The sequence below is a fragment of the Nicotiana tabacum genome, chromosome 12 (assembly GCF_000715075.1).
Source record: "Nicotiana tabacum cultivar K326 chromosome 12, ASM71507v2, whole genome shotgun sequence".
In the NCBI taxonomy this organism is placed as follows: domain Eukaryota; kingdom Viridiplantae; phylum Streptophyta; class Magnoliopsida; order Solanales; family Solanaceae; genus Nicotiana; species Nicotiana tabacum.
In genome coordinates, this window is record NC_134091.1 from 21219422 (window position 1) to 21233082 (window position 13661).

The 13661-nt window shown below is 37.0% G+C and overlaps 3 protein-coding genes across 3 annotated transcripts; all 3 read right to left on the reverse strand.

Moving 5' to 3' along the window:
- Nucleotides 1-1034: 1034 nt before the first annotated feature.
- On the reverse strand, nucleotides 1035-1892 carry LOC107786219 (MFP1 attachment factor 1). Its single transcript, XM_016607667.2, has one exon. It carries the CDS (start codon nucleotides 1821-1823, stop codon nucleotides 1245-1247), a length of 579 nt encoding a protein of 192 aa, XP_016463153.1. The 5' UTR covers nucleotides 1824-1892; the 3' UTR covers nucleotides 1035-1244.
- Nucleotides 1893-3862: 1970 nt separating this feature from the next.
- LOC107786218 (cytochrome P450 81Q32-like) lies at nucleotides 3863-6347 on the reverse strand. Its single transcript, XM_016607665.2, has 2 exons — nucleotides 5374-6347; nucleotides 3863-4692 (listed from the first exon to the last, which is right to left on the reverse strand). The coding sequence occupies exons 1-2, from the start codon at nucleotides 6238-6240 to the stop codon at nucleotides 4072-4074; spliced, it is 1488 nt and encodes a 495-aa protein (XP_016463151.1). The 5' UTR covers nucleotides 6241-6347; the 3' UTR covers nucleotides 3863-4071.
- Nucleotides 6348-7129: 782 nt separating this feature from the next.
- LOC107786217 (isoflavone 2'-hydroxylase-like) lies at nucleotides 7130-9322 on the reverse strand. Its single transcript, NM_001349002.1, is given in 2 exon segments — nucleotides 7130-8043; nucleotides 8351-9322. Coding segments are annotated over 2 exon segments (1563 nt in total). The 5' UTR covers nucleotides 9284-9322; the 3' UTR covers nucleotides 7130-7413.
- Nucleotides 9323-13661: the final 4339 nt, after the last annotated feature.

A 13661-nucleotide genomic window follows, 5' to 3' on the forward strand; every position in this document is an offset into this window, starting at 1 on the left:
AAGATAAATGAAACTCCAATAAGGAGGACCCAAACTACCACCATTGCTCTCGCAACTACTCCTTGTGACAATCTGGAGTTTATCCAAAGCAAGTTTTCTGGGTCCCGAAATTTTTAAGACTCTAGAACGTGCATGGAGTTAAAAAATGAATATAGATTGCGTCCCATACCAATTCAGAATAGAGGTATCCTTTCACCTTCATAATTGGACCTCAACATGTACCGAAGTACAGGGAAGCAAACAAGTCATACCAGCCTCATAAAAGGAAAAAACGCATGTCTAGGCTCCCACACTCTACCTATAAAGTAAATACTAATAAACAAAAAGCTACTGATAACTCACTTTCTATAATTGAAACAACAGAATTCTCCAAAGAGAGAATGTTTCATTGTCTTATCATCTCCAGAATCTACTGCTTCGAGAGGACATCTAGCGATTTCTTCAGCTAGCTTTGTCCTCCGTATTCATCTAATTTCTTGAATGGATATTTAGTAATTTCTCTTGTTCATAGATCTTGAAACCAAACTAACATCAATTTCTAGATATCATTTCCGATAGATAGATAGATCTAGAACTATATACGGACTTCATACCTAGATATAGAGGGAATGACTTTATTGTAACCAACAAAATGTTCACTCTGTCCCTATGTTGCTATCAGACAATATACCCCTGAGTAAAAGGAAATTCACTATCGGAAAACTTCAAGTCTTTCTTTTGGTTGCACCATTTACATATGTTTCCTATCATTTCTCATAGACTTACTATCTCTTCATCAGCAGTTAGCAATTTCATATACATTTAGTCTGCAAGAAACTTAACATAAAACCGAGAGTTCACACAGTCCACCTACCGAGGATTTCTAAAGATACGAAGGTCTTAGCACCACCGACAGGAGACCAAAAATGACGAAATGAACTAGTATGAAACATATAAAAATGAAGTACACAATAACAAAAGGCATTAATATATAAGCAGAAACCGTCAATAGTATGCACATCAAAAGGCATTAAAAGGAAATATAAACAAAGTAATCTCAAAATCCAAACTTTATCCATCAACCACCTTTAGATAGCAATTTCCAAGATATCTAACATTACATTTAACAAGCTTAATAATCCATAGACAGCATAAAGATGATCTCAAGGTAAAATGCAGATCGTAAATAGTAGAATTAGCGGAACCCTAGAAATTTCCTCACCACATAGACAAATACTTAAGAAAACATGACCTCGGTGCATTTTTCAGGACTCGGTTTCAACGGATGAGTTTTCCCCAGTGTCAGCCGAATCAGAGATAGGCTCCGACGACGGTTTACTCTCAGTCTCCGTTAAAGCGGCAGAATCATCAGCAGACGGAACAGATCTGGACTTAACGGCGTCAAGCATGCGTTTACTGATCTCCTTCGAATAAACCTGAAGTATCTCAATGCCATCGTCATCACCTATAGCCGTGGATCCAGCGGCGGTAAAAGCCTCCTCCTCAATCAGCTTCGCAATATCGGAAGCCTCATCGTGCGGGACAGTGCCGTACCGTTTTGAGAGTATGGACGGTGTTGATAGAGACTCGATGAGACGGTTAATGACGGCGTCACGAGTGCGTTGAGTCGGTGGCCAAATGCTAAATGAAACGATCGTCGGCTTGTTTTGGGTCTCGTGAGTAACGGTTTCTTGGGCTTGAGCTGAATCGGTTTCCGCCATTGATGGTGGTTCTGTGGTGGTGGTAGAGGTTGGGGTTTTGGGTTGTGTTGGGTCTTCTGGAACTTTCTGTTGTTGCTCGTTGTTATCTGTGTAGCTTTGTTGCTCGTCCAAGTTATCGGTCATTTTGAAAGTTGGAAATTGTGACAAATAAAAAAAAGGAAAAAGGAGGAGTTAATGGAGCTAGTATTAAAGACGATATTAATTTACCAATAATGTTTTGCGGGGAAAGAGGCGAGTCTCTGTGATTTTGGTGGAATTCATGGAAGATAGGTTCGTGGGCTAATTGTGGGCCGATCGATAGTGGCCCAAAATATGTTGGACCTAAAATGGTGTTTCACCACTTGAGGATGATAAGGTAGAAATGACATCAGGTAACCACTCTAAAGGGTTGCTATTTAGAATTTAGCCATTTTGAACTTCAATTTTCCAGTTCAAATTTTCAGGACAAAAATATTCCGAGTTGTCCTGAAATCAAGATTTTTAGTTTAAAATTTCAGGACAAAATTAGTACTGGCTAATCACTAAATAGCATCCCTGAGAATGGTTATTTGTGCACTTGCCTCGATGATAAGCAGTGTCAATGCAACAATAAGCAAAATGTTATGGAAAATAAGTCATATATTGAGAGATAAAAACAAAAGATAAAGAAAGTGGTCTTGACATCTGCATAGTGACCGAATTTCCTTAATGATGATATTGATAATGTTATTATCACCACAAATTCTAGCATACCATTACAATTTTGTTTGCATAGAAAGAAAAACAGGTGTATATAGTCGCAATTATTAGCTGAACAAATTAGGAATACAATTTTTGTTGATGATCACAATTCACATACACCATTCGGTAAGAATATACAAGTACAAGAAGTGAAAACGTTTATTTCGGGTACGTTTAAACGCTAATGCACAGGTCATTGACATTCAAATGAAAGCAAAGAAAAAATTAGAGGAAAAGAAACATTTGAGGGAAATTAGGTAATTAGGTCGTTGCAGCTGGTTTTAAGAAGGAATGAGGGAATGCTGAATTATTGCTTGTTCCAAACGGGAGTAACATTACTTCCTTTTTCCACGTATCAGTGAACATAGCAATGCGAGAAGGATAGAAAATATCTATTGCAGCTAGGCGCCTAAGGTTGCGGCAATGCTCCCCACAGGGAGCAACAGTTTTAAAAGGAAAATTTGGCAAATTAAAAACATGAAAGTGGTTTAGCAATAAATTGCAGGAGACATCATGCGCTTTTTTAATCACTGTTCGGATCAGGGACAGATGTAAAATGTAAGTTATGAGTTCATAACTTTGGCCGGACTCTGTATATGTGAAAAGAAAATTCACTAATTAATAAATAATTGATTATATTTTGAACCCATAAAAACTAATGAGTTGTGTTAGAATACTGAATTCTAACCTACAAAATTCAAATCATAGCCAACATTATGTAATAGTATAAACAACCTAGGAATGAATGGCATTCATCACTTCCCACTTTCGTGGGGTCTCTTTTTATGCCTTTAGGGGAGGGATATGTGAAGGAGAAGAGGAATAAGAAGTAAGAACGAGTTGGTGAAATCTGAACTCTATATCTAAGTGGTGTAAATTGAATTACAATTATTAGAATGTAACTTTAGTATTTGTCATTCATCTTTCCAATAACTATGCTTTAAATGAAAGAGGACGACAACGTGAATGTTGATTATGATTATGAGAAAACCATTCCGTAGAGTAACTATTCAACAGTAGACCTATTGGTACCATTTTTCATATTTTACCAAACCAACTAAAAAGACGTATAGCTATGAACTGAGGGAGATATCTTCAGTTTTTTATGAGGGGAGTAGCATATTGATATCTCAAATACTCATCCGATTTTTTTTGTGTAATTAAAAGTGAACCTACGGAAGAGCGACAGAAAACATGACTCTTTGTTTTAAAATTCCATTCCAGGAGACTGCTATTTGGTTAGATTATTTTAATTTAAATATGACCTGAATACCCAATGGTAATGATAAAAAGAAACAAAAGTATTTTAATAGGAAAGAATTCTCCAATTAGAAAAGAAAAGCTGAATGACATCCAATCTAGGGAGCTGGGATTGGAATCATTGGATAAATCAAACATCGCTATGTATTAAAAACAATTATCAGTTGTTCAGTGAACGGAGGAAACTTAACTTTGATTTTCATTAATTGAGAGATAACTTCTTCTTTTTTGTGTGGGATACAAACTAAATGACGAACCAACAAAAAGATATTAATTTGAGCTTACCAAACTAATTAGTTCACATTTGTATAACCACTAAACCATGATTAGATTCATTTTAGGTCAGTAGAAATTCCTCCTCTTTTTTTTCCTTCTCGTTTTTGTTTTCTTCTCAAAGCTGAGAAAGTGATACGGCCATGGATTCTCTGGGCCTGTATAATGCCTCCAAAGGATCTCGCTTGTTTAACATCAGCCCACAACTTTCATCTAAGCCCACATATTCAGGCCCAACTCTTTGCCACTCAAAACACTGAATAAACAAGCCCAAAACAAGCCCAATCAATCTCATAGCAAGGCCAGAACCAGGACAAGCCCTTCTCCCCATACCAAATGGTATAAACTTACACCCTTCAATTCCCCCTTCCATTCCTTCAAATCTCTCTGGCTTAAACTTATTTGGTTCTTCCCAAAGTTTAGGATCCCTTTGAATTTCCCAAACATTCACAAACAGTATTGTACCTTTAGGAATATGGTATCCTTCAATTATAGAATCTTGTGATGAAAAATGAGGCACTAAAAGCGGTCCAGCAGGAAATAATCTCAATGTCTCATTGATTATACAACGTAAATAGGGTAGTTTAAGGATGTCCGATTCCTCTAAAAAACGCCTTTCTCCAACGAGGTTGTTGATTTCGAGCTTCGCCTTTTTCATTACCTCTGGATGATTTAATAACAGTGACATTGCCCACTCCATTGTTACAGCTGAAGTATGTGTCCCAGCCGTGAACATTACCTTTAAAAACAACATGTTGAAACATCATACAAAATGTTGAACTAACGAAAGAGAACATCAAACGTTTTAAATGCTCATTGTCATTTTTATCAGATTATACTTTTTACTTATAATTACCTTATAAATAATATGATTATTTAAATACTTTTTACCAGCCAGTATACATAACTTACACTTTAACAATTAAACCGAAGATCAAATCATAAAGTATGTATTCCAGCAGAGAACATTACCTTTAAAAATGAAACTAGGAAACATCATGAAAAATGTTGAAATAATGAGTACACATATAAAAAAACTTAGGCATCAATATAATTTCATCTTTATGCATTAATATGAAATTAACATCTCACACTTACTAAAAATAACATGAGTTAATTTAAGTTTTATGCATTAATAGTATATTTCACTTAAATGATAATTGCAAGTACCATGTCATAAAAATTGAAACAAGTGACTAGGATTATAAAGCAAATTATTTGTTATAACATGTTAAAATATAGCAATAGTATGAAAATTCCTTGCACTGTTAGTCTATGTAAGTTAAGTTAAATCCTCAATCTATAGTTACATGTAGCTTTTTTTTTTGTTACATGTAGCTGGCTCTTAATTAACCTACTGATATACAAACTATTCATATTAAACCCAAAGATCAAACCATATGATAATAAATATACGTACCATTATGACACCCTTGATAATGTCATCAGTGTAACATTCAGGCTGGGCTTTTTGTAAACATAACAAAGCGTCTATAATTGTCTTTTTCTGCTCAACCAAAGATGAATCATCAGCTCTGCTCTTTCGACATTCATCGATTAGAGTTTGAAGAAATTTATCTCTTGTTTTCTTGATCTCAACCAAATTCTTCTCCAACCCCTGAAATCCAATCCACTGAAGTACTGGAAAATAATCACAAATAGTCATAACCATAGTTGGGCCAAACATTTCATGAGTTGACTCGCTCCAACGTTTACCTGCGACCATCTTTGTTAACACATCGTACACTAATTTCTCAAACAAAAAATTCAAGTTCACTTTCTTGGCAATTCCTCCTTTGTAATCCAGGACTAATTTTTTAATCACGTAACGGACTTCTTCTGTACGGACGGCGGAGGAATAGTTAAGGCTGACGGTGGAGAAGATTTGACTACTAGCAATGCGGCGGAGATTACGCCAATGGTCACCGTGAGGGGAGAATCCAATGGTGGTCTGGTTATAGCCAAGGTGTTTAGTAACGAGAGATTTTGGTCGATTTGCAAAAATAATGTCATTTTTTGTGAAACACTGTTCGGCAATTGAAGGAGAAGATATGACAATAACTGGACAAGTCCCAAAACGGAGGAAAATAATGGGACCATATTTGCATGAAAGCGATTTAAAAGTTTTGTGGATAGGGGATTTGAGGAGATGGAGATGTCCAATAATTGGTAGAGATGGTGGACTAGGAGGAAGTTTTTTATTTCTTGCATTTTGCAATTTTAGAACGAAAAAAATGGAGAGAAAAAAGGCAATAGTGCAAAATGGGAAGCCTATTTCCATATTCATGGATTTTTCAGCTAAGAAGTAATGATAGTGACTTTCATTTTTTTGTCCACACTGCCTGATAAGGTTGCACGGCCGGGCTGATGACAAAAAAACTGTGCTTGACTTTTAGCATTAATTTCTCTAGATTAGAATTTGGGGTTGTTTTTTATAATAAGGTCAGTAAAGTTGAAGTAAGCCGTGACGTCAAATGCAGACTCTTATTTTAGACGTCAAACACACACTCAACGTTGTGCATTAAACGATTAGCTTTCCAGTAGCTTCTTTCTTTGGGAAGCAATTGAGAGTGCAACATCTTTTCTAAATTTTAATTGTCTCGGGAATTTTATTAGTTTACTAGTTTAGTTAGCTACCTAAATTTTGACCTTATTGATGAGGGTTTGATTTATCACCTGTAATTTTTCACCGTTTTTCCTTCTCCTTTATATATAAAATTTACTTATCTCGGCAAGTTAGCACAAAATAAAAAGTGCTAACTCTTTTTGTTCTCTAATTTAAGATGGGAGAGATTCAAGAAGAGATTATATTTGTGAAAATAAGTAAAGCAATATATGAAAGAAAATGCAGAAGTGGAAAGAGGACATACGGAGGAATCTGTACTGGCTCTTTAATTAATTAAGCAGCTGGAAAAGAGTCTTACTTTGAACTAATTTAATCAATTAGCTGACTTTTAGATCTCTAAGATATGCTAATTAACGTTATCTACACACATGATGATATTAATAGTTTTAAGTTTCTGCTCTTACAATATATTGTGCTGACTAGCAAGGAGATTTTATTCGTTTTCACCGTATGAAGCTCCAAATTTTACGGGTTGCCATTGCTCAAGTCCCGGCTGTTCCACATGCAACAATATCAAATAAAATCCAGGCACAGATTAAGTTCACATTCACCAAATAATAGCTTAAGCTTTATTTAATGTCTCTTGTTCTACATAGTCAACTTTATTTAGTCACATTACCTTAGAGCACAAAGGTAAATTTTTACACTATACATACATACATACAACAATAACAAACCCAGTGAGATCTTACAAGTAGGGTATGAGGAGGGAAGTGTGCACGCAGACTTTATATATTACCTCTACTGTGGAAAGATAGGAAAACTGTTTCTGACCCTTGGCTCAAAAAAAACACTATACATACCTACAAAAGGAACAAATTTGTACGAATAGTCTCATAGTTGGGCAAGGAAACCACGACAATTTTGTCGTGGAATACAAACAGCCTCCAAAGGTTTATCTTTGTTCAAAGTGATTCTAGAATTATAGCACGCGTCCAACTTTTCTTTTTCCACACTTTCCCAATCGAACCACTGAATCAGAGAACCCAATACCAGTGAAACAGTGCGCAAGCCCATAGTGGCTCCAGGGCATGCTCTTCTCCCCATTCCAAATGGTACAAATTTATAATTGAATCCTTCTTTTTCCCCCAAGTCCATTGCCTCAAATCGCTCTGGTTTGAACTTTTCAGGCTCGTCCCATAACTTGGGATCCCTATGGATAGCCCAAGCGTTAACCATTAGGATCGTATGTTTTGGTACTTCATATCCCCCAACAGTACAATCTTCTAATGAGTAGTGAGGCAACAAAAGTGGTACTGGAGGGTACAATCTTAGCGTCTCGTTTATAACACAATATAAATAAGGAAGCTTGGGAATGTCTGATTCATTTAGCAAGCGATCGTTCTCCACTTTGCTATCAATCTCAGCTCTCAGTTTTGTAAATGCCTTAGGATGAGCTAAAAGAAGTCGCATCGCCCATTGAATGGTCATTGATGTTGTCTCTGTTCCAGCAATAAATAAAACCTGGAACACCAAATCATGTTTGTTAGGCTAGAAATTGTGTTCAAACAAAGCACAAGTCTAATCAAGTAATCTGTGAGTTTAGAGGCATTCTTGTGATCAGTACTAGATGTATACACTAAGTTTAATTTCCTAAATTATGATAAGGAGTTTGTAGCAAACAGAAAAGGCAAATTTTAATAACATCTTGACGAGGAAATATCCAAACTAAGGAAATATTTAACATGCTTATATTAGAACTATTTATGATTCAAACTAATTACTCCTAGGAAATTTTGACCAGCTTTTGGCCATAGTCGAGGGAACATACCAGTAAAACACTTTTAATAAGATCATCTGTATAGAATTCGGGTTCTGATTCCTGCAGAGACAAGAGAGTTTCAACCAGCGTGGTCTTCTTCGCATTGATACTATCAGTACTGGATTCTGAAATACCAGCTATTTTTTTCTGTCGAAATTCGTCCAGTAAGCTGTTCAAGAATTCATTTCTCTTTTGGTGCGCTAAGACCATCCTTTTCTCTAGCCCTTTGTACCCAAACCATTTCAAAACTGGCATGAAATCACACACGTTCAAAACTACCAAGGTCGCGAAGAAAAATCCCTTTATCTCTTCAATGATTTGTTTCCCCTTTTCTGTTCCCATGTCTTCTTCACTTACACAACGTTTTCCAGTACCAGTTCTCATCATAACATTGACCGCAAAAGTAAAAACCCAATGACTCAAGTTAACTCTTTTGCTCCCACTACCAGTGCTGGCCTTAAACAAAGAGCGAATAAGAATTCCAATTTCTTCATTCCGCAGTGCAGAAGATTTTTGAAGGCTATTGGAAGAGAAGATCTCGATCACAGTTAGACGGCGGAGAGCCCTCCAAAGATAGCCGTAAGGAGCCCAGACAACAGCCTTATAGTTGAAGGAAAACTGATCTCCAGCCATGCTCTGAGGGCGATTTGCAAATATGATATCGTTTTTGGTGAAGCATTCTTCTACCGCAGATGGAGAAGACACAACAAGCAAATTTCTACAGCCGAACCGGAGATACAAAACAGGGCCATATTTTGTAGATAAGGAAGTTAAGGTCTCGTGTAGGGAATTCTTGATAAGGTAAAGGTGGCCAATTATTGGAAGAGACAGAGGACTAGGTGCTAAACGTTTTCTGGGATGAAGCAAGTATTTGAATAAAATGACAAAGAAACATAGCAAGACAGCTAAGTAGTAGTAGTAGTTGAAATTCAGATTCTCCATTTGAAACAACAGAGAATTGTAGAACTTAGAACTCAGGGCAGTGTAGTTTATAAAACAGATGTCCCTTTTTATATAGTATTGTTGATATTGCCCTAAAGTTAGTCATTATAGCAGAAATCAGTGGCCCATGTATGGAGACAATTTCGTAAGAGCTGACGAATTTAAGTAATTGACAAAATCTAGTAATCCAGACAGCAATTGTATGATGCATATTCTATCAATCCCTTTCATTTCTTATCCTGACCACAAAACTTCTCTTAGTTCTCTTTGTTCATTTCATTTCCTGCAACAATTATAGCAACAACAGTAGCAAATATATCAGGGGCAGCCCGTGCACTAAGCTCCCGTTATGCGCGAGATCCGGGGAAGGTCCGGACCACACGCAGCCTTACTCTACATTTCTGCAAGATGCTGTTTCCACGACTTGAACCCGTGACCTGCTAGTAACATGGCTGTAACTTTATCAGTTACGCCAAGACTCTCCTTCAGTAGCAGATATATCATCAACACCAATAATAGCAATAAAAAACAATGAAAAGAATCATTATATCTTGATTAAAATAATGATGGCTTCAAAGTAAAATAAAGCGATCGTGAAATTTATAATTGTGATAAATAATTTTGGGTACTGCACACTACAAAAAAATGATTATTACATGCGAGGATATTTCTGTGGATTATATATAATGTATAGCAATTAACCTCTTGAACTATGTAGTAAATGTTAGCTAACCGTGGATGGTCAGCGACCGGTTAGCTTCCTGTAGATCACTTTTTTAACCTAATAATGATATTATATAATTAGTCTTTGATTTATGTAGTCAATGTTAGCTACCGCGGCTGGTTACTTTAATTACTAGGAGTATAAGTATTAATTTGATTAGAGTGTTAGTTTAATTAAATAAAATAAATGATTGTGTTATGTTAGTCTGATATTGTGATGTCATAATGCTAGGTTAATTTCTTAATGTGAGTTGAATGTTTGATTTTTGTTAGTTTAATTTATTCTAACTATTAATTTTATTATATAAACATTTGTTTTCTGTAATTGTTTACCCGAAAAACGGATAGAATTGAATATATACGTAACTCTAAGGATACGTGATATAACTTGGCACAAATCGGAAAAGTAAGTAGAAATATATCGAATATTGACTGTAAAAAAAATGAAATGCAAACCAGATTGAGTGGAAAACGATTTATGAACAAGCAAGACGAATTAATGCCCAAAGCCAGAAAAAGGATAATCTTTATATGGATACCAATAATCTTTTCAATATGGGAGTGTGTAGATGTCTTTTTTTCCTTACAGAAATGATAGTCATTCTTCTTATAGTGGAGAAAACCCTATTTTAGATATAAAAAATATATAGTGGGGATCCCATGATGGATTAGTTAATTGGCTTTTCCTTAATTGCCACCGAGATTTTCTCCCTTAGTGCGGCTATAACGGCTCTTGTCTCTTAGCTCGATCTTGATCGGACTTGGTATTGGTCGATCTTCAGAATTAGATTTCGATATTGACTCGAGGTTCGGTATTGATCGGACTCTGGCTCTTGAGCTCGATAACATCACTTCTCGTCATAGTTCGATTTGAACCCGAGCTCGATAATGACTTCGAGCTCGGTATTTGATCGGTCCTTGAAACTTGAGCTCGGTCTCCTGGCTTCAGATCTCATCTCGATATTATGAAGACGTATGTCGGTCCATTATGTTCCAATCTTGACTAATCATACGAAGGTCGAAATCGGTTTTGACCATACACAGATAGTCCCTTCGTTTCTCGGGAAGGATGTGGCGAGAAACGACATGATTTTCCAACGGCATGACTAGATATATACTGACGTTTGCATCGAGCCCGACCATGATGTACGTAATAGATGTCCCGTCAGTTCAGTTACCAAAGCATTAAATGCGTGTCAGATGATGGTCGACCACTACTGATATTGAACCGTCATTGCCAACTCTATAAATAGCTCCTCTATTTATCATTTTTTACTTTTAGATCTCCAATCTCCAAATCTTCTAAGATCCTTTTCGCATTTTCTAAGTTTTCCATCTGCGAATCTGTGATTTTCACTATAAAATCTCTCTTTTGAACATCAAATCGTGTCATCTCCCTCTATTTTCAATCTTCAAATCCAAATAGCAAAAACGTCAAAAAATATTCCTAAAAAAGAAAACGCTTCTTCTTCACGGCCCGCCGGCAACAAAATACCGGTGGAGCCACGATCTAAGGAATGTGTTCCCGTGGGGGGAGGGGGGTGTTCTTACTTCTAATTTTAAGACCGATAAAGCCTCGTCGATTCCTGGCCTATGCGAACCAGTATCGAGGTATATGTTCTCGATAACTGAGGGATATCTTAAACAGGTAAGGAAAGATTGCCACTGGAGAAAAAAAGTGATAATCTCGGCTCCCGAAGAAGATATTACTACTTATGTGAAAGGGTTTTTAAGTGTTTATACTTGCCCTTTCACATTGGGCCCCCTCGACCCTGTTGTCATTGATTTTTAACGCCAATACCGGGTAATCCTAGGCTAAATCCATCATTCTTTTTAGCGAATCGTTATCCTGATCCGCTTCTTTGTAAACAAAATCGAGGGGATTCCCATCGCCCTCGACCACCTCATCAGGTTGTACAACCCCCGCCTATACCGAGGTGGGTTAATAAAACTCCAGCGCCGGGCTACCAAAGTGTTGTTCTCGAGTATAGTCGAGGACAAGGACTGAGGCTGGATGGGCCGGTTCGTTCGAGTGAAGACTTCCGACCTAATCCCGGCCGAGAAGATGCCATTTCCCAAGGAATGAAATATGAAGCGTAAGTATAATCCTACTGTTAGCTCCCATTGTCTTGCTCCTTCGTTTCTCTCTCACCGATATCCTTTTCCATGATATAACGGTTGCTTGGATGCCCGGTGCAGTTCCTAACCTTAAGAGCTGGGTACGGGACCTGACTTCGACCTCTACATATGTCGAGCGCTTGTGGCGCGATTTATCAAAGGGCCAATGTGAGGCCAAAACACATGGTAAGCTTAATTCCCATGTCTTTGTTGACTTTATAAACTGTTTCTTACTTATTTTCTATTTATAAAGGCCTTGGCAAAGATGCCGTTATGAGGCCCTTATCCGGTGAGAAGTAGACTTCGTTCCCGGTACCGAAAGCGGCGAAGGACAAAAAGAGGAAAAAGATCTCGACCTTAGAGGATCCGGAACCTAGGAAGTCGGCCAGTAGGCCAAGGAAGAATATCATCCTAGGTGTTTGGGGCAAATTTCTACAGCCGAACCGGAGATACAAAACAGGGCCATATTTTGTAGATAAGGAAGTTAAGGTCTCGTGTAGGGAATTCTTGATAAGGTAAAGGTGGCCAATTATTGGAAGAGACAGAGGACTAGGTGCTAAACGTTTTCTGGGATGAAGCAAGTATTTGAATAAAATGACAAAGAAACATAGCAAGACAGCTAAGTAGTAGTAGTAGTTGAAATTCATATTCTCCATTTGAAACAACAGAGAATTGTAGAACTTAGAACGCAGGGCAGTGTAGTTTATAAAACAGATGTCCCTTTTTATATAGTATCGTTGATATTTCCCTAAAGTTAGTCATTATAGCAGAAATCAGTGGCCCATGTATGGAGACAACATTTCGTAAGAGCTGACGAATTTAAGTAATTGACAAAATCTAGTAATCCAGACAGCAATTGTATGATGCATATTCTATCAAATCCCTTTCAATTCTTATCCTGACCACAAAACTTCTCTTAGTTCTCTTTGTTCATTTCATTTCCTGCAACAATTATAGCAACAACAGTAGCAAATATATCAGGGGCAGCTCGTGCACTAAGTTCTCGTTATGCGCGAGGTCCGGGGAAGGTCCGGATCACACGCAGCCTTACTCTACATTTCTGCAAGATGCTGTTTCCACGACTTGAACTCGTGACCTGCTAGTAACATGGCTGTAACTTTATCAGTTACGCCAAGACTCTCCTTCAGTAGCAAATATATCAACAACACCAATAATAGCAATAATAAAGCGATCGCGAAATTTATAATTGTGATAAATAATTTTGGGTACTGCACACTACAAAAAAATGATTATTACATGCGAGGATATTTCTGTGGATTATATATAATATATAGCAATTAACCTCTTGAACTATGTAGTCAATTTTAGCTAACCGTGGATGGTCAGCGACCGGTTAGCTTCCTCTAGATCTCTTTTTTAACCTAATAATGATATTATATAATTAGTCTTTGATTTATGTAGTCAATGTTAGCTACCGCGGCTGGTTACTTTAATTACTAGGAGTATAAGTATTAATTTGATTAGAGTGTTAGTTTAATTAAATAAAATAAATGATTGTGTTATGTTAGTCTGATAT